Source organism: Pyrgilauda ruficollis, unplaced genomic scaffold (assembly GCF_017590135.1).
Source record: "Pyrgilauda ruficollis isolate IOZ18807 unplaced genomic scaffold, ASM1759013v1 scaffold57, whole genome shotgun sequence".
Lineage (NCBI taxonomy): Eukaryota > Metazoa > Chordata > Aves > Passeriformes > Passeridae > Pyrgilauda > Pyrgilauda ruficollis.
This window is the reverse complement of record NW_024527377.1, coordinates 428,445-452,582: the sequence shown is the minus strand read 5'-3', so window position 1 is coordinate 452,582 and position 24,138 is coordinate 428,445. Positions and strand designations below refer to the sequence as shown.

The 24,138-nt window shown below is 39.7% G+C and overlaps 2 protein-coding genes across 6 annotated transcripts in view; both read right to left on the bottom strand.

Annotated features, from left to right (window-relative positions):
- Window positions 1-7: 7 nt before the first annotated feature.
- MEIKIN (meiotic kinetochore factor) lies at window positions 8-14,307 on the bottom strand. Of its 4 annotated transcripts, XM_041481811.1 has the most exons (14): window positions 14,058-14,307; window positions 12,525-12,612; window positions 12,229-12,313; window positions 11,094-11,154; window positions 10,324-10,464; window positions 9,770-9,865; window positions 9,485-9,524; window positions 8,199-8,260; window positions 7,317-7,411; window positions 6,799-6,972; window positions 6,380-6,460; window positions 5,732-5,887; window positions 5,325-5,448; window positions 8-3,988 (listed from the first exon to the last, which is right to left on the bottom strand). In XM_041481811.1, the coding sequence occupies exons 1-14, from the start codon at window positions 14,305-14,307 to the stop codon at window positions 3,942-3,944; spliced, it is 1,500 nt and encodes a 499-aa protein (XP_041337745.1). In that variant the 3' UTR covers window positions 8-3,941. The 4 variants fall into 4 exon arrangements, with proteins under 4 accessions (XP_041337745.1, XP_041337746.1, XP_041337747.1 ...); XM_041481812.1 differs by lacking the exon at window positions 6,380-6,460; XM_041481813.1 differs by lacking the exon at window positions 5,732-5,887 and having other exon boundaries at window positions 9-3,988.
- A 426-nt stretch (window positions 14,308-14,733) lies between these two features.
- ACSL6 (acyl-CoA synthetase long chain family member 6) overlaps window positions 14,734-24,138 on the bottom strand; it is a 44,875-nt gene continuing 35,470 nt past the window's right edge. For both annotated transcript variants that reach the window (XM_041481809.1, XM_041481810.1), the window contains exons 17-21: window positions 23,514-23,630; window positions 23,132-23,275; window positions 22,321-22,422; window positions 21,395-21,466; window positions 14,734-19,369 (exon numbers count right to left, since the gene is read on the bottom strand). In XM_041481809.1, coding sequence (XP_041337743.1) covers window positions 19,229-19,369; window positions 21,395-21,466; window positions 22,321-22,422; window positions 23,132-23,275; window positions 23,514-23,630 — 576 coding nt within the window. In that variant the 3' untranslated portion in view covers window positions 14,734-19,228. The remainder of the gene's footprint in view (window positions 19,370-21,394; window positions 21,467-22,320; window positions 22,423-23,131; window positions 23,276-23,513; window positions 23,631-24,138) is intronic.

Here is a 24,138-nt window from a genome sequence, read left to right as displayed (position 1 = left end):
GCTGCCAGGAGGGGAGGAGGGAGCGAGGGGAGGGACGGAGGCAGCGGGGGCCGGCCGGCGGGAGGGGCGGGCCCCGTGGGGCGGCCCCAAGTGAAGAGCGGGGCCGCGCAGAGCCCGCGGGAAGCGCCGAGCCTGGGGCGAGTTTGGAGCTCCTGTCTTTCTGCCGCCTCGGCGGCTCCTCCGGCCGCAGCGTGTGCGGGAAAAGCCCCCGCTCCCGGCGGGGCTCAGCCGGAGGCAGGGCCGAGGAATGCCCCGGGGGCGGCGATAACGCCGCTGTTGTGTTTTCCTTCTTCGGACGGAAGTTAAAGGCAGGAGGCCCAGGAAGGCGAGAGGAGGTCACGATCGCGGCATCAGATCCTTCCCGTGCCTGTACCCAGCGCCTTCGGGACTCGGCGTGCAGGGGTGCACCAGAGAAAAGTGGCATCTTTTAACCCCAAACCTCGAAAATCCAGCTCCTCCCCCCTCTCCTTCCAGGTGCGCGAAGCGATTCTCCCACAGCTGTAGCAGAACAGCTCAGATGCACTGGAGTCAAAACCTACAGGGAAGTTGATGGCAAAGGAAGCCATCATTACAGGTAAAACATCCATCCACAAGAGTATTTAGGACAAAAAGCCCAGCAACTGACTCCGAAACGAATTAAAAAAAAAAAAAAAAAGGTGTGATAGTTTTTTAAAATCAAAAGGATCCATGCCTTTTTACAAAACTCTTTATTAGTAATACTTAAGTGAAATAGAAACGCTGGTAACAGCAAACAGTCTCCTTCAGTGTCTCACTGTTCAGATACAACCGTGCTAGAAAGCTTAATTATGGACTGACAAAACTGACTGACTCATCTGCTTTGCCTGGAAAATGGTATTAAACTAAAACAACGTATGGTGTAAGATTAAATTAAGCATTATTATTTTTAAGGCATAATTGAGCACATGTGTAACATCTCTACAGAATGATTCTTCACTATCACCCATCTGTAGGAACTTCGTTGTCCATCTACCAAGAAGTTGTAGACAATTCTAACACAAAACAGGAATTAATGTTTAGATGCATCTTTTCCCCCTTGCTCTGTACAGAAGACACATGTGGTTGCCACAGATTTATACATGACCAATCTTTACATCCTTTCACCATGTGGAAGCCTCCTGGCTTCAAGAGGAGCACATAAATACAGTCTCAAAGATAGAAAGTCCTCAGGGAACAAAACAGAATGACAAAATTTTGGCCAGGGTATGTAACTCAGCTTTCAGTAGTTTCACAACTTAGAGCACTGAAGATTTAGCTAAGCTCAAGTGCATTGCATTCAAGCTGATGGAGTCCCTTTAAATATAAGTGAACTTGTGTACATTCAGCATATTTTGATCTGGGCCCCAGATATCTCTTCTGTGTCTAAAGATTATGAACCAAAGCAGAGCCATGTGCATGTAAGGCTTTACCCTCCACTGACCTGTACATGTACCCTTGTAGTGCTCCAGTACGAGACACATCTCCCACCATCTCTGAGTACTTGAAGTCAAAGTCTCCTAAAAGTGCACTTCAGATAACAAGAATAACTGAACAGTGTTAATGAAAAACCTCTTACAGATTTATGTATAATACATTTACTCAACATGCATCTGCCATGCACAATTCCTGCTGATAAAAGATTATCAGAGTTCTTGCATGGGCTGACTCGCTGGAAGCAATTCCATTCAAGCCATTAAGACTTCATCATGTCTGGGATGTGACAGAGCAGCCCTGGTGACACTGAACAGATTCTTCTCCTGAATCACTGCACAAATAACCTCCTCAGTCCTACCCATTAACTGGCCATGACCCATAACCTTTATCTACCAATATGGAAGAGCCAGTTTCCACTCTGAATGAAATTTTATGTAGTAATTTTTCAGCTGAAAACCAAACTATGGGAAAATGCCTTTCCTTTGAGAACAGCAGAACAAGAGTAGGGATTGTTGCAGCCTCAAAATGAATTTCCTTCCCTGGGGCAAAGAGCTAGCCTGGTAATTAATTACACTTTCTCTAAGAGACAAAAGATGATAAGAAGCAGTGCTTTCATAACTGAAGTGAAGGACAAGAGATTGTGGTTCGTGATATTTCTGTCCTCCTATACAGCCTCATCACATCAAGAAAAACAAAGACAAACCCCAGCAATATTCAGGCTGCTACAGTCAATTCCACAGTTACAGACCATGTTTTCCTCTCTTGTACTTTCCAATTATTTTGCCAGTATTAGTCTTTTACACTAACTTTTACATTTTGGTAGTATTACACTACCAAATGGCCAGGGGCAAAATAAGTGTTTTTTCCTATGATTTCCAGAATACCCTTACAATAAACATATCTTTATTCTGAACCATCCTTTACTTGAATAACCATCATAAGCATTATGATGATTATTCAAGTAAACTTCCTAAATATGTAACTTTCAATTTTGCTTAAAGCGACATCAAGGAGCTCACCTCTGTCTCCTAGGGGCTCTAGATTCTTGCATAATTACTAGTGACTTAGTATTTGCAAGATCAAGGATATTGATAATTAAAAGCATACCCAACAGGACTCCAAGGAGTTACTGGCAGAACTCATTCTATTAATGCTTAAAAGAAAAATAGCTTAACAGCATAATTTTTAACCTTGAGCCATTTAGAATGTTTATATAATACTTGTTCACAGACTAATCCAGCAGCAATTATTTGCACTTCCTTCTACCCCAGAGCAATGGGGAAAAGATCAGGGTTTGAACTTTCACAGGTATTTTCAAATGCAGTCAAACCACAGCTGTAGATTTTGTATGTCTTCTTTTCATGCTCTTTTAGGAAATGCAGAACTATTTTCCAGGGTGATAACACTGAGAAACAAACTCAGACTTTTGAAAGCCACACTAGTACTTTGAAACATTGAAAAACTTTCTTTTCGTCCAATAAAGTCTGAGTAAAGGATATTGTAGAGAGAACACTGTAGGGCTCCAAATTACTTTAATGTGCAATGAATTCAAGTGGAAAAAAAATTGTTCTTGACAGTATTTTCCAAGACATTAAGAACAGCATTTATGAATTAACAATCCACAACCTGAACTGGAAGCACTGGGAATTTGATTTCTGTGGACACAGCATGAGCAGTAACCTGAAAATCCAGAATGTCAATATCCATCTCTTCAAACAGTTCACCTATAAAAGGGTTTTTCCCACCACTGTGTTCATGTAAGGCATTTACTTTCTCTAAGTCTGAAGCCACTAGAAGAAACAATGACTAAGAGATGTGGTATTACAAAATTCCTGAGATGAAACAGGAAGGACTCTGAGATGGAAGTGGCTGGGCAGTGGATGTGCCTGGAATGGTGACAGTGCTGATCATTAAGAGCCAATTCTCAGAGATGATGGGGTGAAGATGACCTGTAGTCATGTTCGGAGATCAAATTACAGCAGAACTCACAGTCTGTACCTCCAAAGTTCTGCAGACCTAGGCATTCAAGGAGTTTAACAGTGGCATACTATTGACTTCTGGGTCTTCAAGAGTACCTGAATGCTTTCATGGCCACTCCCAGGACATGCAGCTACCTTCACAGTCAATGTTAACACTTAAACAGAGGTCCCATCTTTAGAAACTAATGGTACTAGAGAAAAAACTAGAAATCTTGGCAGAGAGAGCCAAAAGTAATTCTATTAAAGGAATTTGGTCTGCTGTTCTTCAGTCAAACTTTTTAAAAATCTAAACAAACTGAAGAATCATCTTTATGGAATCCTTACAGAATAATGCCCAGAACAGGATCTAGCTGCTGAACAAAATAATTTAATATAAAGTATTTGAGTATTTACTAGCTTACTGAAACATGTAATACTAAATTTCAAATAACATACAACCATTATTTACTAGTTAGGAGTTCTGTTTTACCACCCTGTCACAGCAGCAAGACGGTCATTTCTTCTGTTAACTCCTGCTGAGAGCCAAAAATCTCATCTCTGTTTAGAGTAGATCCAATTTTTGGTACTTGTTATAATATCTGGGAGAAAAAAAAAAAAGTGATAAATAATTATCAATAAAGTGGTACATTCTGACATGTGAAAGAAAGCTCAATGATCTGACCAGCTGTTCAGATGTTCACTAGATATATCCAATGCTAGCATTTGTGTGGAAAAATCTGGATCTTGCAGGTCTCATTTACCAGTGAGAAGAGAACAATAATTTTGAGTATGTGTACATTCCTAATGGAAACCAGCATCATCTGAAAGACTCCTTGAGCAGAGAATAAAACATCCAGCATAAAACCCCCACCACAGTGGGGTCCAACTCCTGATACCAGGACCCTCTAGAAAAGGAGTAAGAAAACGAGACTTTTGTTCTGACAACACTACTTGCTGATTTCTGATTCACTTGCCCACCAAGTACAACCTGTGTTCTGTATTACCACAATTTGCCTGGGCACATGACCTAGCACAATCCCAGTTCTTTGATCTGTAGAGAAGCGTCAGATGAGTGTCATTAATTAATACATACACACACACTTACAAACACTTCCCTGCATTCTAGATGCTGCATATAACTGGTAATAAAGTAGGAAGACATTTGGACCTAAGAGACAGCAAATGAAAATTTTTGCATATTTGGTATTTTTGAAAGTTGCCACACTTATGCAGTATTTTTGTATTGAGTTAAAACAGAATAAATGAAGCACAACTTGCAGGAAACTTGGAGAAGAACTACTTTAAACTTTGGAAGACACGTGCCATCCAGTGGTGCACCAAGAAACTTCATGAGAGATGGGAAAGGGAGAGGCTTTTACCTCTGTTAAGTGATGAGACAGTTTCATTCACAGTTCTCAATTTTGTTTAACAAAAACCTAGGAAGTGAATAAAGGAGCTTTCCCTATGTTAAGGGTTTCAGGAGAAAAGAACAGAAACCTTATGAGAAACTGATAATTTTTGAAGAAAAACATTACTGACAACTTGAACTACTTTGGTGGACGGGTGGTGGTGAATACCAAAGTTCCACTCAGGCTTACTCACTCTAGAAATAAAGCACAAAATAATAGTAAGGCCTTACTTCTGAAATAGCCTATGACTCTATTAATTCCTATGCCAAAGATCCTTGGTGGAGAAAATGGTAATGCAATTTTAACAAAGTACTGTTGCACAAGAACACTGTTAAGCCAGAGTTGAAGTTTTCTGCATCTTTAACTCTTTTTAGCCTTGTGATTTTTCCAAATATTCAGACTTTAAGAAAAAGCCCAACAACTTCAAACACTCAACTAACCAGTTAGCAGCTGCACAATATATATATATATATACTAATATGTACTATATGTGCAGGAGTATAGAACCAAGTCTATAGCCCTTTACCTTCAGGCAGTCCTTTGGGAAGGCAGAACTTTTTTGAGTTAACTGGAACTTGATGGAGTCGGGAAGGCCTCGGTTCTGGTGACAATCTAACGATGGAGCAGATTTCTCGTCTTTCACACAGAGGCTGAAAAGATTAATGACACTTAATTCACACAACTATTCCCACTGAAGAAATGTTCTTTTAGCTTCTAGGGAAACTAGAGATTACATGCACATTTCAAGGCATGTCACTAGAAAACATTTAAGACTACTTGTGTACACTCAAAATGCTATTGGAAAGGGTGATAGAAAGCTTCAAAGCTTTAAACATTCTCTTTAGCAGTTTTGATACTGTAAGGATTAAATATACAATACAGTAGAAATTAGCATGACAAAACTGGATTTAAGAAATGCAATAAAACCAGAACCTTTAAAATATTCTTTTCTTCTGGACTTTGAGGAATAATTTCTTTTTCTGAGCTCAGAGATGCAGGAACAATTTCTTCTGAGTTAACAAATGGACCTGTGGTATTCAGGAACAGGTCTTCCCCAGGTGAGGCTTTACACACCGGCGACAAGCTAAGCTACAGTTCCATCAAAATACAAAATATACAGGAATAACTGCCCAGTTAAATAACAGACAACAATTCAGACTGGCTAATTCCTGTTGGCTGATGAAGAAGATATTCTATTGCTTAAATAATAATTATTTAGGGATTCACCAAGACCGTGATGTTATCTATTTATTAATCTAGTATGCACTAGCTCAAGTGTGAAGAGACAAGTGGCAGTGCTGTACTACCTGTACAGCCAAAGAATTCAAACTGGCATTTAAATATCAACTTTGAATCAAAGAGTTTATGCAAGTAAGGATACTAGTGCTGGTTTTACATTACATTTGTAGAACCACCAAACAAATTCCTAGCTTTGGTTGTTTGGGTTTTTAAGTGTCCATAATTATCAGTCTGTTGTGCAATTTGCAGTCTAACATATCTATACGCAAAAATGGAATGTGCCACAAGGAATGATTTCTTTGGTTTTAATAATTCAAAAAAAAAATCAGACAAGACACTCACATCTAGCTCTAGAGGCTGAGCATTACCAGGATTTTTTAGGACTTTATTTTCCTCCATGATTAGCATGGTGGAAGTCAATTGCTAAACAAAAACAGAGAAGAACTCATATCAGTCTCAAAGTCTTTGCTGTTCATTATTGCTCTTACAGTATTCTCCTAGTACACAATACTTTAAGAACTCCATTTAGAATTACTACTAGTTCTTCAGATTTAAGTACTGAATTTCTATCATTCAGAGTTATTTTTTGGTCTTATGCTCTCCAAAATGAAGACAAAGAATTAGTTTACTGCAGCATGGACATTTCAGATGTGGCACTTCCTGCCACTTCTCCCATTTAATTGTAACTTCAGTCGCGATTCACAACTCCCATTTCCATTCCATGCCAGAGTTAATCAGAGGAGCACAATGGGAATACTCACCACCACAGCATCTGTCGGTTTGGTTGGCGGAACTCCTGCTGTCAACCCCTTTGATCGGGCTGACTTGTTTTCTGGGGCATCAAGCTGCCTAAACGATGATGAACCTTCTTCAAAGGGATTAAAACTGCTTTCTTTTTTCTTCAGCCTTTTGGCTTTAGCTGTTCGATTATCATACTAAATAGTAGAACAATGACATTTTGTGTTACAAAGTGAATCTCTATAGCCTGGTGAAAAAGCCTACTATAGCCACTAGAAAACAGTCCCCGTCATAGTCAAGCTCTACACAACCCATTTCAGTACCACTAACACAGCCAGTCTGAAAAGCAGTGAGCCTGGGGACATCATGATTATTGCTCTTTCAAGAGGGAGAGGCAAGCTACATGTTCACTCTACCCTGGCTGCAAACACCACTTTACAAGTGTAGCAGGAACTACTATTCCTCTAGGTGGAGTTTTCCAGCCATACAAGGAAGAAACCATTTGTGCTACAACCCTGCTGATTTATTAAGAATCTTTCACCTTGCTTTCCGGTCCTAATGGTGAAGAACAGCGCATACCACTTTTTAGGTCTGGAGTTCTCTCGCTTGCAGCTGTTATTTTACAGAGTTTTTTTCCTGTGACAGATTTCCAACACATTAATTAACTTTGAGACAAAGACTACTACAGCTACTCTCCACCCCAAGTCTTACAGGATGGTTTTCAAAGAGGAATCATTCCAAAGCCACTCCTGTAAACACAGTTCTTCCCTCCAATATAATCCTTATCTCCTTCTCCCCACCATCAGGACTGCTTTACTCCTTTCCCATTCCATAAACAAGGCTGCTTATTAAAATGTTCACCTGGCTATTTACAGCTGGGTAAATACTGTGGGACCAGAGACCCACATAATCACAGCAGTCTTTACCAGTGGCAACTTCTGATGCTATTACTCTCCAAATTAAGCAGGGGGAAATTATGTGGTAGCTGGGCTGCAAACAGAATTGTATCGGTCACAGATCAGAACTGTAGTTACATCAGGGACTCAATCTATTTGTGAAGCTGATATGAAATAAGCTCAAGTAAAGCGCATGACACAAACAGTTGTGTTCCTGGGTAAGGTAAATAAGAAATGTCAATTTTCATTGAGCATCATGGGTGATTAAATGGAAAAATGCGGGGTCTGAGGCTTTAGTTGGTTGGTTGGTTTTGTTTTCTTCTCCTAACACATTAATTAGAACCAAGTCTTATTTGCTGGGACAATTTTTCAATTTACACTTTCCCTTCTAGACACAACTGAGTTTAGTCTGTGCTGGAAGACAAATGACACAATAGAAGCCTGGTTTAGATACTGTGCAATCATTTAAGTTTGGGTATAATATTCTGTTCTCACAGCTAATACAACTGCTTCAGGTCATATTTTACCTGCCAGTGTAGCTGAAATGCTTAATCCTGAAGAACTGTAATAGCAACTTGATGGTCTCTTTCTAGAAGAGAAGAAAAAGAAAAGAACAACTACTCTGAATGAACATTAACACTAAAAAAACCCTATTAATAAGAAAATCCTAGGAAAATATAGGTTGACTGAAACAGGATAAATCTTATTTAAAAAAATATTGTTAAGGAGTTGCTTCATCACCCTTTAGAGTTATTTGATAGTTGATGAAGTCACACATCTATCCTGAGGACTGTTGCAATTCAAGACCCACAGAAGATTTACTAAATACTTAGCACTTCAGCATTCTAGGACAGAACACATTTAAGGAGGATGCAGGGGAAATTAGGTTCACAAGAAAATTCAGAATCAATTGTGTAGAGATCTGTAACAGTAAGACTGATACATGTTTATGAATGAAAATGTCTGCATATAAGATTGGAAGGAGAAGCACAATGGTTAAAAGAAATTATGCTGTTCCCAAAAAAACACTCATGGTTCCTCAGGGTTTTATGTCAGGACCTGAAGGCAGCCCTATGACAAAGTCAAGTATAGAAGACACTTCCTTGTGATAAAACCTCACCACAGACAATTTGTCAGAGAAAACCCAGCACCCAACAACAGAAGGATGTCAACAGGGTGCCAGCACAGCACATACACACACCATTCTACTTCCTGGCAGATGCATTCTGAGTAAGGAAACACCATCAACAGCCAGTAACCTGGCCCAAGATTATAGTATAAAGTCAGCAGGATTCCAAAGCAAAGGCTGCTCCCCATGTAAGCTGACGATTCCTAAAGAACATAAAAGACCTGTCCAAAAACTGGTTTTTCTCTGGGCAAACACAGAATGTCAGACTTAATGAAGACTTGACAACAGGTACCCTTCACACTCTACTGCACAGGCAAGCCTGGCCAGACCACCTGAGCACACCCCTTTTGCTGTGTCTCGGTGAAATCTGACAGAATTAGTGCAATTGCATAAAAGCAACACATTTAGGGATTTTGTAAATAAATTTTATAAAATCCTTCATTGAGTTCTCTTACATTGACTTCCCTACAGCTGCAAGGCCAAACTAGAAATCTATAAGGCAAACTCTTCCCTGACCAACTGCAAATTTCACCAATATCAAAGGTAATGAGGACACAGGTAACTGAAACTCCACAGAAGTGTCTGCATGAGCAGAGGCTTATTTGTACTGGCTTTCTTTTAAGTACCTCTCAGAAGAGAAGAGTGAACATTTAGGTGCATCAAAGAGTCTGCTGTAGTGATTACCTTTTAGTGTGTCGGTCTGGAAAATCCTTTGGTACAGGTTCTAAAAAAACCCAAAACATGAAAGCTAAACTTTAAATGAAAAAGCTATGCCAGATTAGATCAATTTTTTTAGTGCAAACTAACTTATAAAGCACAACATTAGAAGCAAACACAAAGCACTAGCAGGGAGCTGCTCTCCATTATGCAAACAGACCTTACATAAAATTATCATTACGTATTTTATACAGGTTCCTCACATCAGAGTGAAATTTGTTTATATCTTGAAGTATTGTAGAAAAGAATTACCTGATATTGCTGAAAGATTTGAGATCTGTGGTATCTTATCAATGGTCACTGCTTTGCTGGAGTCCAGGAGAGTAGAGTTCTTGTGCTTGCCAATGTCTACAAAATAAAAATTGCATCTTTCTGGACATAAAAAATGTAAGTGCAGATTTCTTATGCTGAAATACATTGAGTTATTAAATTTGTGACCAAACTGAAAGCAATCAAAATTGCAGGATAGGAACTAAAAAGCAAAATTAAAGCACTGTCGTGGTTCAAACAGTTGCAGACAAGTTTGGAAGGAATTTGACTGAACACACATTTGTGGGTCGTTCCCAATAAAAAGATTGTGTCAACAGTGAATACTTTAGTTTTAAAGTAGGATTCAAATTACATAAGGACCTGATTCACACCAAGAAGAGGACAGATACACTGATTCCATGTTAAGCACAGGTTTATAGCAAAGATGTGACCTGGTGAGTCACACCAAGGGAGGCCACTAGTCTTTCTGTTGTAGACAGTCTCCCCACATTTTCTACGTCAAATAAAACTGAAAAAAAGTCGCCCAAAAGTCTCACCAAAATCATCATCTCTGAATGTTTCAGGGGATGAGTAAGTTTTCAGGCTGTCACTAGCAGTGCTATAATCTGCAGCTGAATCTTCATCTAAACACTCTATGAGAAAGGTGGAAACACCTGTGGGAAGAGTAATTTCTGCACCTAGAAAAAGAGACAAAAAATGTGGCTAAAAAAATCTATCATGTACAAACCATCAGGATTTCCTTATCTGAGTTTCATTCCTGTAATGAGCTAAATATTGTCACTCATCATGTAATAAGTCATAATACAGTTAGAGGGCATCCTTTGTTTATTTCCATACACTACCATAAGCCAAGAGAAGATACCTTCTTTGCCCAAGGCTCACAAGACACACCTAAAGAATATAGCCTCTAGTAGGGCAATTCTTAAATAGGTCACAGGCTTTTAGAAATGCAGCTTTGAGTAAACTGAAGAACTCATGTCTGCAACTAGTTGTGTCAATGATAAAACCAAGATCATGTGGTTTCCAGCAAGCTGAGCTCAAGACTGTCTCAGGTGCTGTGGGTCTGTCTGTGCTGCCTACAAACAATTAATGTGAGTCCAGCCACAGGCTGCAGTAAGAGGCAGAAGTCCAGCCAATGGTATCAAAACCTGCACTTTCTAATATCACACAGTCAGAACCAGTACAACAACAGCACAGTACAAGAGCAGTACTTTTACAGAAATGAAATTATATCAGGAATTTTACATTTAGTTTATTATCAATATCAAATATATTTAATAACATAACGTATTGCCATTATACTCACTTGAAGTCACTTCAGCATTTTTCAAACTTCCTTTACTTTCAAAGTTAATTATTTTGGAATCCTAAAATTAAAAGACCAATACAAACAACCTGATAAAACTGAATGTAGACAAAGAAAGGCATTTAAATATCATCCTACATTAGCAGATGCTGAGAAAACTCACTTTCTAGTATTTCACCACTTAAGCCTGCTATTCACAGTGTAATTTGTAGCAGGATTTTTCATGCCGATTAACAAATCTGCAAGATTACAGCTCTAAAATTCATGACAAATATCCCATCATTGATCCTGCAATCTTTGCTGGATGAGACTGCTGTTGAAGGCATACTGACATTAACTGAACTTAGGCATGACAGAGTTGGAGTAATGAACTTCACTGTCTTTTGATTTTATTTTTTTTCAGACACCTCACTTTCAGAATCCTACACCATTTCTGTAAATACAAACATCTATGATGTGTAGGCAGTAGATTCTACAAAATGTAGGCATTTTGTAGAAAATGTAAATAACTGGTAGACTCTAAAGAAGAGCTAACATTTTGAAGAAAAATAGCTTTATACCAGTATCACCTGTGCTCTTTGCCATTTCTGTAAATACAAACATCTATGATGTGTAGGCAGTAGATTCTACAAAATGCCTACATTTTGCCACAATACTGCAGATTTCAGTTCAAACACACCTGGTTCACTATTCTCTTGCCATTGCAGTATTAACTGTCCTGAAACACTTCTGCACCATCACCTCCAATGACTTTGTTCCAGTTTTAATAACACAAGGAGCATGACATGTCAAAGTGACATGTCAAAGGACTGTGCTGACCTAGAAGTGAGCAGTTCTCTGGAATCACAATCTACTAAGATCTCTCCACACAACACAATTCCTACAGCCTTGCCTCATACAAGATAATTAGTATTGATTTTTTCTCATGCTACCAGTAGCTCCAAAAGCTTTTATTCTGGCCAAAGACACAGAAAATGTAATCCAAAATACAGGACCAAGTTCAGCCTGAGAAATGTCTGGGCTCACACAGACATAACTCATAGGAAATTTTACCTCAATAGAAGAATTTAATGTGTCACGTTTCTCTGATTTATCCTCCATCACTAGCAGACAAAAAGCAAGACAGCATTCTCACCTTCACTGATACACTGCTTTCTTCTGGTTCCTCTTCTTTTATCTTGAAGTCTGTTGTTTTGCTGACAGTCACTTGATTGCTGCAGCTGCAGAACAGAACAAAGTTCAATCACAGAGCTACACTGCTTTAGACAAAAGCAACAACTCCAAAATGTCTTTATGGGGTGTCAATAAATAATTTGACAAACATCAGTGCTCTGCTAATTCAGACTGCTCCAAGAGCCATCTCACAAGACAAAACTATATAATTTACTAGCAAGTCTCAACAGTGGTGTGTTTGAATGAGTTCTAGCTAACCTTTGGTTGCATGAGGAGCTCTCTTCAGCATATTCAACATTTTCTTTAATCTTTGGTAAGTTTTTCCCACTGAACTTTTTCTTCTGGCCTAGAGAATAAATATTTAGTTCTGTAATGATAACTTCAACATTAGAATTTAGATTATTATTTTTAATTTAGCTGTTCCCACCTTCTACACTCATAAAACTTTTTGACCCTATTATCACAAACAATATAAAATCTGAATTTGCTTTTTTCAGCAGTATATCAAGACAAAATGAAAAGCAGACTTAAAGAAATACTTCTCATGTTTTAGAAACCTGTTGATTAAAAGGAGAAAACCCCACCACCTTGGAAGCAACCTTCACCTCAATTCAAAGTAGTCTGAGTACAAATCAGTTTTAAATGGTGTTTATTAGGAGGATCAAGGATTTCTACACAAGTTGATCCTTGCTGTATATAATCCCAAATGGCATTAACGACACAATTAATCAGTAACCAGCAAATTTCAGAAACATACTTCCTTATCCTAAAATTAATTTTGTAAGTCATTTAGCTTTGTGCTTTGCTTTCATTATCCACGAGCTAGATCAGTCAAACTTTCTAAAGTTTCTAAAGTTACACATTTATGACCGCAAAGGAGCGTCCATCCCCACACTAAAACCTGAGTCTGAGTCACTGCATTTCCCCAGGGCCACACAGAGCCCTTCGGCTGAAGCTTGCTGGGAATTCAGGACAGGATGACATATGGACAGGACTCATCCTTTTCCTTTTTTTTTTTCAAGCATATGGAAGACCTCCATGCAGCTGGTTGCACCCACTCCTGTGCACAGGAGCACTAAATGCCTACAAGAGCAGGAGCCAGCAGGGCAGGAACAAGGCAATAACAAATCTTTGCTGTACCCTCTCACTTTACTTTTAAATTACCAAGATCAGCTCAAGATCAAGACCTCCTATGCTGGTGTTCCCCATAGTCTGTCAGGCTTCACTTGATTCCCATCCCTTCTCTTGAACTGCATTTTTTCTGAACAGGTCTCAAATGCTTAGCTTGGTATCTCCTGCACTGCGTTCAACAACGAGGCAGCTCCTTTTGAGTAACGACTTCAAGCAATTCTTAAAATATTGTCTCAAATGTAAACAAGGCTTTTGTCTTGCGATTTCTCAATGTTCCCTTCCAACTCAATTAAATGGAGGGGAGGCACTTCACAGAAGGAAAAATCCTTCCTATTGCAACCGAGCAGCTAAAATAGAAGTTACACTCCTGTTTCCAGAACAGCAGTCTGCTTTCTCTAAGCGGTGAGGGACATAGATAACAAGAAACCACTTTCCCAGCCCCACACAGGACCCGCAGCGCTGGGCACCCGTGTGAGGAACAAACCTTTGAGGGCCACCGAGGACGCCAATCTTGGCCGCATTACCCTGCCCACCATCTTTATCCACGAGAACACATCGGACAAAGTATTGCGAGAGTCCTCTTCCCCCCACCCTTTCCCGCCAGTACAGGCCCAGACTCCTACACCCCAAGGCCCGCCGCCGCCCGGGGGAGGCGCTTACAGGCGGGCTCGGGCCCGCGAGGCCCCGCGCTCCCGAAGAGGCGCCGCCGGCATATCTGGGAGCTGCCGGCCCGGCTGCCCGGGAGAGCGGCCGCCCCCGGTAGAGGGGACGAGCGGCGCTTCTTCCGCGGCGCCTTCCCGGCGCAGGGAGCGCGAAGCCGGCGCTCCCGCTCCATGGCAACCCGAGCCGCCGCAGCCTCCGCCGCCCGCCGCCCCTCAGGCGGCGCCGCCTCCGCGGCCCCAGCCCGCATGCGCGGGGCGGCCGCGCGCGCCCCGTGTGAGGGAGCGGCTGTGGGCAGGGGACACGGGACGACGGACACGGGACATCTTCAGCGGGTCTGGCGGCTCTCACAGCGGAAAAACTTCCGTATGAAAATGGAGTAAATAAATCCTGTGTGATAACCTCTGTACTGCTTCGATCCCATGTTTCAGCTTCAGGCTGTAGAGAGGAGGAATCTCGTTTCTTCGTCACCTTAAAAAAACAGAGCGTACAGAATCATAAATGGTTTGGGTTGAAGGGACCCCAGATATAATCCTGTTCCCCCCTGCCATGGGCAGGGACTCTGCCACACCAGTTTGTTCCAAGCCCCATCCAACTGGCTCTGTCCACTTCAGGCATTTCTGGATTTCCAAGTGAAGGGAGATACAAGTGCACACAAAAACCGGAATAGAGCCCATATGCTTTGAAACTTTATTGGTTTAGACACAATCTGAAAAAATACTATGCATTCCCAATTGCAATTCATATTAAACAAGCATGTACATATGGTTATATTATTATTGATTTAAAATTAGAACCAAAACCATTACAGAAAGACTGCTGCATCTTCAGAGAGCTTTGCAACAATTAGTTTTCATAGGAGATTGCTAAAATCAATCTCATGTCTCAATATGCTTTTGGTCATTATTTTATTTTACATAATTTCTTATTTTTACAATACGTTTAGTTTAGCCACACATTCTGAATGACTTTGTACCAATGGTGAGGACAAAGTGCTGGAGGAACAATGGATTTTATAAAAGAGCTTTTATTGTATGTCAGTCCACGAGAAAATCTTATGAGCAGTTTCGAGAAAGGTGAAAATTTAATTCTTTACAAAAATTTCCATAGATGACTCTTTGATATACATGCTAATATACCAAAACTGAAAAATTTTTAATAACAGGATTTTTTTTTTACACAAATGTATATGTTAAATTTTACCCCCCTTCACTTTCAGTTGAAAATACAATAGGCAACACTTACCAAAATGCCTCATTTGTTGGCTGCTTTTACTTTGCTAAAATACATAACAAAAAGCTGAAATGAAGGGCTTAAAGGGACTCCAGATGCCTCAGAAACCATTTTTCTTTAGAAGAATTTAAGGGATCTAAAATTTTTTTACTTCTGGGCTACAGGCATCCAGATTTGTTCTCTGAAAAGCTTCATTGTTTCACAGGCGCAAAGGTTGTATAGAAACCACCAAATGTGTAAAATACTGAAGAACATCAATTCCAAGAAGAAACAATGATTAATTCTGACTCCCCCCCCCCCCCCCCCAGAGAATACCAAAGTGAACTAAAGATACAAAAGGTAGGCCAATAGAATTGCCTCTAAATAAAATGCTTTTTCAATTTTTTTCTAAGGCATCAAGAGGTCTTTAAGTCACCTATTACCATGCAAAAATAGTATATTTTTTCCCATTTTACATTCATCTTGTAGCATTTATTTACACATAGATCAGCAGTTTGTGCTTATAACACATGTAAAACTAAAGGCAAAAAAAAACCCCTAAATTATTTTTTTCATTCCAGAGGTTAAGGTCAGATTATTTTGTTACACATGAGAATTTTATATTCCTGACAAAAATAAGACTGGACTTTACTGTTGCTGATAGATAGTGACTAACAATCTGCAAAATGGTACTTTGTCAATAAAAACTCACCATCTCTGTCTCACCTGATGTGCATCAAGCATTTTAACTTGCAAATGTGCCTTTCAGGACAGAATTATTCCATGTATTTCCTGACTACATGGGGTTAAAGACTCTGGTCTGGTTTCTGCTCACACTTTGTGCATTTAGGCAGAACAGATTTTTCTCTGTGCAATATATCAAGCAAAGAACATACAAAATACATAACTAAGCAAGAGCTTCTTCCTGAAAAATGTGTTTTATTGTGGTTTTTAAGTCTTAAGACTTATAAGACAGTCTTCCAGTGATTCCACAGGCGTAGCACCAGGCCCAGGAAGAACAAAGAACGCAGTGCTGCAGCTGTAAAACTGACTGCAAAAAGAGTTGCCACTCTTTAAGATGAATAATAGAAACTAATTTTGTAATTAGTTTTCTTAAGGTAAAAAAAACAACCAAAACCATACTGGTCATTGGACAGCCCTGGGGGATTTTTCCTTGGTGGTCACAAGAAGTGTTTCAGTTTAAGAAAGCTCAGTACAAAATAAATATGCCTGGAATTTGAAGAGAAGCAGGATTGAGCCTAGCTCATGCCTTATGCATGTCTCTTTTTCAAGTATTAATCTTTTACATCATTATGATTGTGGTGAGAGAGTGACCTGCAGAGGAAAATCGGTTTATACAAGTATAAAAGAGAGCTTTAAGTTTATTTACATAGTTTTTCACAAGTTCTGAAAGTGTTCACACTTTTGGTGTGACAAAAACCAACTCAGATTTTGCATCATCCAAGTGTGGCCACGTCTGCATTTTTTCTTTCTTATTATTTTGGTGTTTATATATTTGGCTCTAGTGTATCTGACATTTTGCATCAAATACCAAAAGAAGAATATAGATATATTATTCAGAATCATATATGTAAAAATAACAGCCATCTAAGGTGTAAATAAACTCATATTGGAATCTTCTGTACTTATACAGAGTTTAGTTGTCTCAAAAGCCTGAAATCATCTTAGGAGAAAAGTAAATCAAATTCAAATGGTAAAAAAAAATCAGTGAAAAATAGCTTTTCTCTACTTTCTTAGATGACTAGGGTTTGGGGCTTTTTTATTTTAAAACCGTTGCATTAAAACTGACAGGAAATTGTACTGAATTTAATTCTCCACTGCTTTGAAGGTTGTGTATGTCATGACTGTCTTTTGGCTGATACAAAAAGAATATGAACTAAACTCCACTGAGATAAAAATCCTTTATGACTTGACCTAAAGAGCCAGAATTTGTGCAATAATCCCTATCCTCCATTGACGTGGCGCACACAAATTCCCCAGCGATGTTGTTGCTGCATACATTGGTGAAAAATGATGATCCCATCAGATCTCAGATATTTCTTTACCTGCTTTGAACTGATATGAGTCACTGCACTGAAATCAAATGAGGAACCAGACACATAAAGGGATTCAGACAAACGCACATTTGATAAATCAAACTGCCACATTCTTTGAGTCATTATGTTACTGATATGGTTTCCTATGTATCTTTTTATTCTGAAATCACTGCAATAAATCAGTCTTTGTAAAACACTAACTTATTAATTCAATTTATTTTGTCTGGAAGCATGCAACAGAACTTCAGAGAGAAAATAAGATACTGTTCAGATTAAAAATTTAAACTTTTAGTTTCAGAAGCCTACAGTGGATTCCACTATAAGAGAGAAAATAAGTGTGCTTCCACTGTCCTAGCAAAGATCTAGCAGGCACAGCTCCATGCTAGCATGTACTGGTGCAACAAACATCAGCTAGTAAAATACACAGATATTTAGGACCCTGTTTAGCAGAAAGAAGCTATCGACAGTCCAAGTACTCAAGCAACTTGACATGACAGTTTTCTCTTTGCCTTGTACCGTGCTTGTACCAAGAGAGAGCTCTACAGTCTGTTCCTACTCCTTGTGAGACTTACACCCTTTCTGATGACCACAGAAATGTAAGGTTTTATCCAGACCACCTGCTGGTTATTCCAGAGAGGCCACTGGAGTTGATGCCAATGGGATTTGATGCTTCCAGATGTCTGACCATAAAGATGTTCCCATAACAGGCCACTCTGCTACCACATCCACTGTTCTGCACACGGTGACACCTTGCACAGCGATGGCTACCACAGCCTTTAGCCCATCCCATGAGTCTTTTGGGGCACTATTCCTTCCCCTTCCATGGCCAGACTAATGATGCCCTCCACTGCTGCATCTCAGGCTGGCCTTTTCCCAAACCTTTTCATTTTGCCAAGCCCCATCCAGAATCACAGCTTATTCCTTGTGCTCCATTTCTTTAGCACTGTTTCTGAAGGGAGTTAGTCCAGCAGTATTGGACTACGCAGTATTAGCAGCATGTGAAGTAATAAATTAGGGATTGGGAGCATATGGATTATCGTGAACTCCCACCTAAAGCCACCACAGAGCCAGTGATGCTTTTGGAACCTTCTCGTTTGAGCAGTTCAGATGTCCGTGAGTGCACTGGACTGAAGGAGCCCTGAAGCAGAATCTGCATACCATGGATAAACTGTGTTTGGATGAAAAGGAAATAGAGGGAATTCTGTGCTAATGCTTCCTACCCTGTTCTTGTCATTTCCAGGTAACATTAATCTATTAGATGTAATATACTAATAGGTCTATTAAGTACATATAGTGGGAAATTCCTTCCTATTTCTGTTCTGGTTGTTAAGTCATCAATGATTAAATCAAATCAATGTCATTTATGTCCTGAAAAATATAAAAACTATCACTTACTATATAAACCAATATCCAGCTTGAAGTTCAAAATCAGAGAAAACAGACTTTTACTTTCACCATCAGTCACTGATTATTTGAGGTAGACCACATTATTGAATGACTTATTATTTTAGTTTCTAATATATTAGGTTGTATACAATCAAATATCAACAGATATACCTGAATTTTTCCCTATTTTAACTAGAAATGTTTGTAGTTATTTATAAGATATGCTTCCTTAATTTACTTGGTCATAGATTGAAATTTCTGCATATTTTGTGGCAATTTAGCATAGCTTTTAGTAGTGCCTTACTGTGTACCTAGAGTAAAAAAGAAATTGTATCACACCTGATGGCAAAAAGAAGGGAAAATACGGTTAGTGATGAAATCCTAGAAAAATGAAAGGTTCAAATGTAAGATTCAGATGCTTATCCATTTCAGCAGTGTCGTTCTGGCTCTGCAGTTTTTGAGTATTATTCTAATATTGCTATGAAGTCCATTACTCAGAAGATTCTTCCCATGATTTCAGATGGAGATGCTTGAATATAGCTCTTCTATTTGTTTTTTGAAGTAATCTCTCAGTTCTGGTCTCTTAGCCTTTAATGTTGGTGTCAACAAACCGTTTTGCACCGAGAACATATCAGAGTGAATATAAATGGCTTTGACCTAAAATAAAAGAGGAACATATTTACAGCAAAGGTTACAGGCATCACACTGAATAAACATTAACTTTTTTTTGCTATGCTTCCCTCTGGTGGTGCCTCAAGACCAGGGCACTCTTCTGGTGAGTCCCTAGGATTTCCATCCCCTGCCCACAGAAGGGAACTCTCCAAGAGAATGAATACATAAACTGCTTTTCTGTATGAAAGCACGGCCAGAGCGCAGCGAGGCAGCGCACAAGGGACAGTGTGAGATCATCACTGCAGTTTCACACAGCTGAAAGGCAGTGGGGGAGAGGGCAAGGGCAGGGAGCTGTGCTAGGAAGCATCAACCCCACTGCAAAAGTAAACAGTACTGATTCAATATTGCAAAATTATCATGAAGCTTTGCAGGCACAAAGCGTGTACATGATGAACATTTTTAGCTGATTAAAGTGATACAAATCTTTTAGCCAGTGCAAATGGCATTTCACAAGGCTGCCCTTGTTTGAGGCAGTGGCTCTGAGGCACAGTGGGGAGCCTGGCAGCACAGATGGGAATGAGCTTTTCCTTCCCTTGCTGGTGCGGGAGAAAGCAGAAAACTGCTGCGTGACTGGTCAGAGCCCACTGATTTAAGACAATATTCCCCAGCCATCTGCTGCTTTTGTGATTCCCCAAGCCAGACTGCTTTGCAGTTTGTTTGGCTGGGAGCTGCAGTGACACAGGCTGCAAATCCATTTTCTATTCCTTAGATATGTGATTCATCTTTCCCTGCAGGAATCGTGGTCCAGGCCCTGCCCCCATGCAATCCTTCATAAATCAGTGTTCACACTATTAATGCTCTCCTGTTTGCTGCTTTCAGATCCTGGAAGCTGATGGTTACAGTAGTCACACTTGTCATTCCCAAGACAGAAATCCAAGCTGCAGACAAGGATGGAGATGATAAAGAGTGTTCCCATAAACAGGGGATCTGATCCCATACAAACATTAGCCACAGTATCTGGCTCAAAATTTGGTTTTAAGATTACATATTGCAACAAAAATGAAGTTTTGAAGGCCTTTAATTTTGAAAATGGTATAATTTTTTATCCTATTATTATTTTATTTCAATTTTTAGAAAGATGACAAGGCTTTCCTCACTACTTTATAATTCATTAATTGTAAAGTGCTGGTGGAATCGATTACTTGAGGATATTTCATACTGTGAAGATCACGGCAGAGGCAAACAAGACTTATTGGCACAGACAATTATGTGCATTAAAAATTATGTTTTATGCTGAATTATTTTTAAATAAATTTCTTTTTGCTGCCATTTCATTTGCATAGGTAACTGAGAAATGAAGAATAATAGGGTTATGTTTAATGATGCTTCTGCTCCACTCCGATATGGTGAATTACTCATTAGAATTATCACCCAGAAATGGTCTAAACAAAAGCAAAAAAGCCCTTGCTAATTAGATGTAATGATTAAGATGTTAGTTTTTTTCAACAGAAATAAGCATTAGACATTTCAAAATGGGGTGGATAATTTTTCTGTGTTTTTAATGCTACGTAGACCATGGTTGATTTCAGATCTCCCCTTCTGAAGTGTCTGTAGCTCTATTGCAGAAATATTTACACAAGCAGGAAAGAACTAGTGCCCTGACTAAAGATAAAGAAACCAGCAACATTTCAAGGTCAGGTATAAGAGTGGTAATTAGTGACCCAATTTCTAACAGAGCTTTCAGTGGCAGAAAAGTCAGACTCCTACAGATGTTTATCCTGACCTCTGGTTTTCTGGAGATTATCCATGTCCGCAATTTAGATTTTGACCTCTGCACCCAAAACTTTCACTAAATTTAACTCAAATTTGAAACATGGGTGGGAAGCAGAATCACAGCAAATGCATTTTTCCAAAGGAATAAATACAGCTTGCCAGCAATAAAGCTCTTTCCAAAAACATCATGTACAGCTGTGACAAAGATTTGTAGTAACATGACAAATGCTGACAAATCCCTCTTCTATACGGACAAATGACCTGTCTGACCACACTGAATGATGTGTTTCATTTTACCTGCTCAAAGGAGTGAAGCCCACTCTCCTTCCCTAACCGTACCATGTCTTCCATTATCGCTTGCTGCAGTTCCTGCGTTAAAACACAGAAATTCTATTATTAGGTATAAACATTACACTTAAGTGTGGTGAAGTTAAGTGTCTCCTTGGTATGAAAAGTAAGGTTTTATTTTCAAACCAGCAATGTAACATAGCTGTTATTTACGGTCCTTCAGCCATCTGCCAGACTTCAGTGCAGAATCACTGCCCACAGATGATAGCGGAAGGTTCAGTGGCATCAGTATTTACTGATGTGATCCAATGCAGTTCCTCTGTATTAGAGAGCATGTGTTTAAGACTGGGGTCCTTTTTATACAATCACAGAATGTCCTGAGCTGGATGGGACCCACAAGGACCATGGAATCCAACTCCCAGCCCTGCACAGAACAGCCCCAAAAGTCATACCATGTGCCTGAGAGTGTTATCCAAATGCTCCTTTGAGCTCTGTCAGAATTAATGGTGTGACCAGTCCCCTTGGAAACCTGTTCCAGTGCCCAGCCACCCTCTCTGGGAAAAACCTTTTCCTAATATCCAACCTAAACCTCATCTGACACAACTTCAAGCCCTTCCCTCTGGTCCTGTTGCTGGTCACCACAGAGAAGACCGTAAGTCTTATTTAGATGTCTTATTTAAGAAATCTAAGCAAACACAACCTCTCCTCCTGCTGTACTGTTGTTCTCTGCAAGAGAGAGTCTTGGGCCCCCCACAACAGAGCTGGCAGAGGTCAGTACCACCAGTCAAGACATACCACTGGATCCAGGTCAAACCTGCTGAATGTTCAGTGAGGAAATAATTCTTGTCACTGAAATTGTCATTCCTAGACACAGTATTGTGCACATATGATGCTACAGAAAAAAAAAAAAAAAAGTCTGAATTGCAGATACAAACCTTATTTTTACAGAGTTCTGCATATGTTCCTTCAAACCCTCTTTTCTTTGCCCAACCTGGCATAACTTCGGAATCAGGCACCACAATTCCCACCAGGAAGGCCTGTAGGTAAAGGAGAGTTGCAGGCAAAAACTGAATACATTTCAGGCTCTGCACTGAAGTGAATACACAAGTCAGCTGAATTTCTGCATGTTTACCACTTCTTGTTTAATTATGTCAGTAATTTGCTAACATATCGTCATGAAGCACATTCTGATGTCTGTGCCTTTTTCTCAGATAAAAGGTTGTCTGTGACTGCATTTACCAGCAGTTTTAATACCCTCAGCTGGGTTTGTGCTCCTCCTGGACATTAATAATTCACATTGCCCTGCAAATCCCAGGCAAACTCTGCTGCCAAGGGAAGGCTCATGCTTGTGAGTCTTGAGGATGAATTGCCATGGCTTCAAAAGCTGCAGGTGTGTGCATAAACATGCACATTAACAGAACAAGATTGGGCAGAATGGGCAGGCAGTGTTGGGGGCAGCAGTGGCTTTGCCTTTTCCTTGATTACCACAGGCATGGTGGCAAAGGACAGCATTGGAGACCCAAAGAGTGAACTAAAGCCAACTTAAAAGCTTGGTCTTTGGTCACAGCACTCTCTAAGCTGCTCAGGGTCCCCCAGCAGCTCAGTTCCTGCCTGCCTGTCAGCCAGCTCCAAAGCAGGAGGGAGACAATGTGGCATGATCCACTCACATTTTCCCTTCATTCAAGCCCAGCTCTGTCTTCTAACTACTGAGAGTAAAGTAAGATTTTCTGAAAGCTTGGTTTGTACCTGCAGGCTGTCTCCATGGACATAGATCTGAGCAACAGGGTCACTGCGGATGTAGATATTCTCTATCTTCTCCGGTGCAATATATTCTCCCTGAGCAAGTTTAAATATATGCTTTTTCCGATCAATAATTTTAAGGGTCCCATTCTGTTAGAAGAAAGAAATGAGAATTCCCAGAGAAGTTATTTAACCACAGAAACTCAGCAAGCAGTCTGTCTTTAACAGAGCTTTCAATTGCCTGTTGTGCTTTCAGATGCTTATTCTGCCAAATATAAACTCAATCCTTTGTAAAGATAGATCTGCTTGGAGACCTAAGCTCAGTCCCTGAAAATTTACTTGGGATAATGTAACTGCCATAAGAACCCTAAGTGTGTCCAGCACGCACAGGTAACCATTTTCCAATGTCTCCTGTGTGAAGCCAGCCCTCCTGGTCCAGTGCCTCAGCTGTCCTTTCTTCATCTTTCAAGTAACCTTTAAACACATTGGGTCCTTTCACACAGATCTGCAAAACAACCAGGGGTGATGATGAATTATTTTCTTATTCTGCTATAAATACAAGTTAAGTAGTAACTCACTAAATTTGAAATATTTTAATGACTGTGCTCTATTAAAGTAAAATAGATTGGGTTATTAAACTATCTATGGATTTTTTTCTAGCTAATGGAAATATGAAGTAGGGTTTGCAAAACTGATTTAAGTTGATTTGCATTCCATTTGCAGTTAAAAATAACAAAGTTATTTCAATAAGCTTAATTTTTGTGTAGTATAGAAATCACAGCAATGTAGAGATCACAGCAATGTAGAAATCATAGCAATTCAGCTCTTCTTAGCTGAACTAATTAATTCAGTCTTAGCAGTTCAAGGAATCAGGCTGGAAGTACTGCCACAGCTCCTTTTTCATTAATTCTTTGCTGCTCTATTGTTAAACTTCCATTTTCCTTTCTTGATTGCACGATGTAACACATCAGCAACCATGCACACTACAAAGGTAAAATGCTTCTATAAACTAC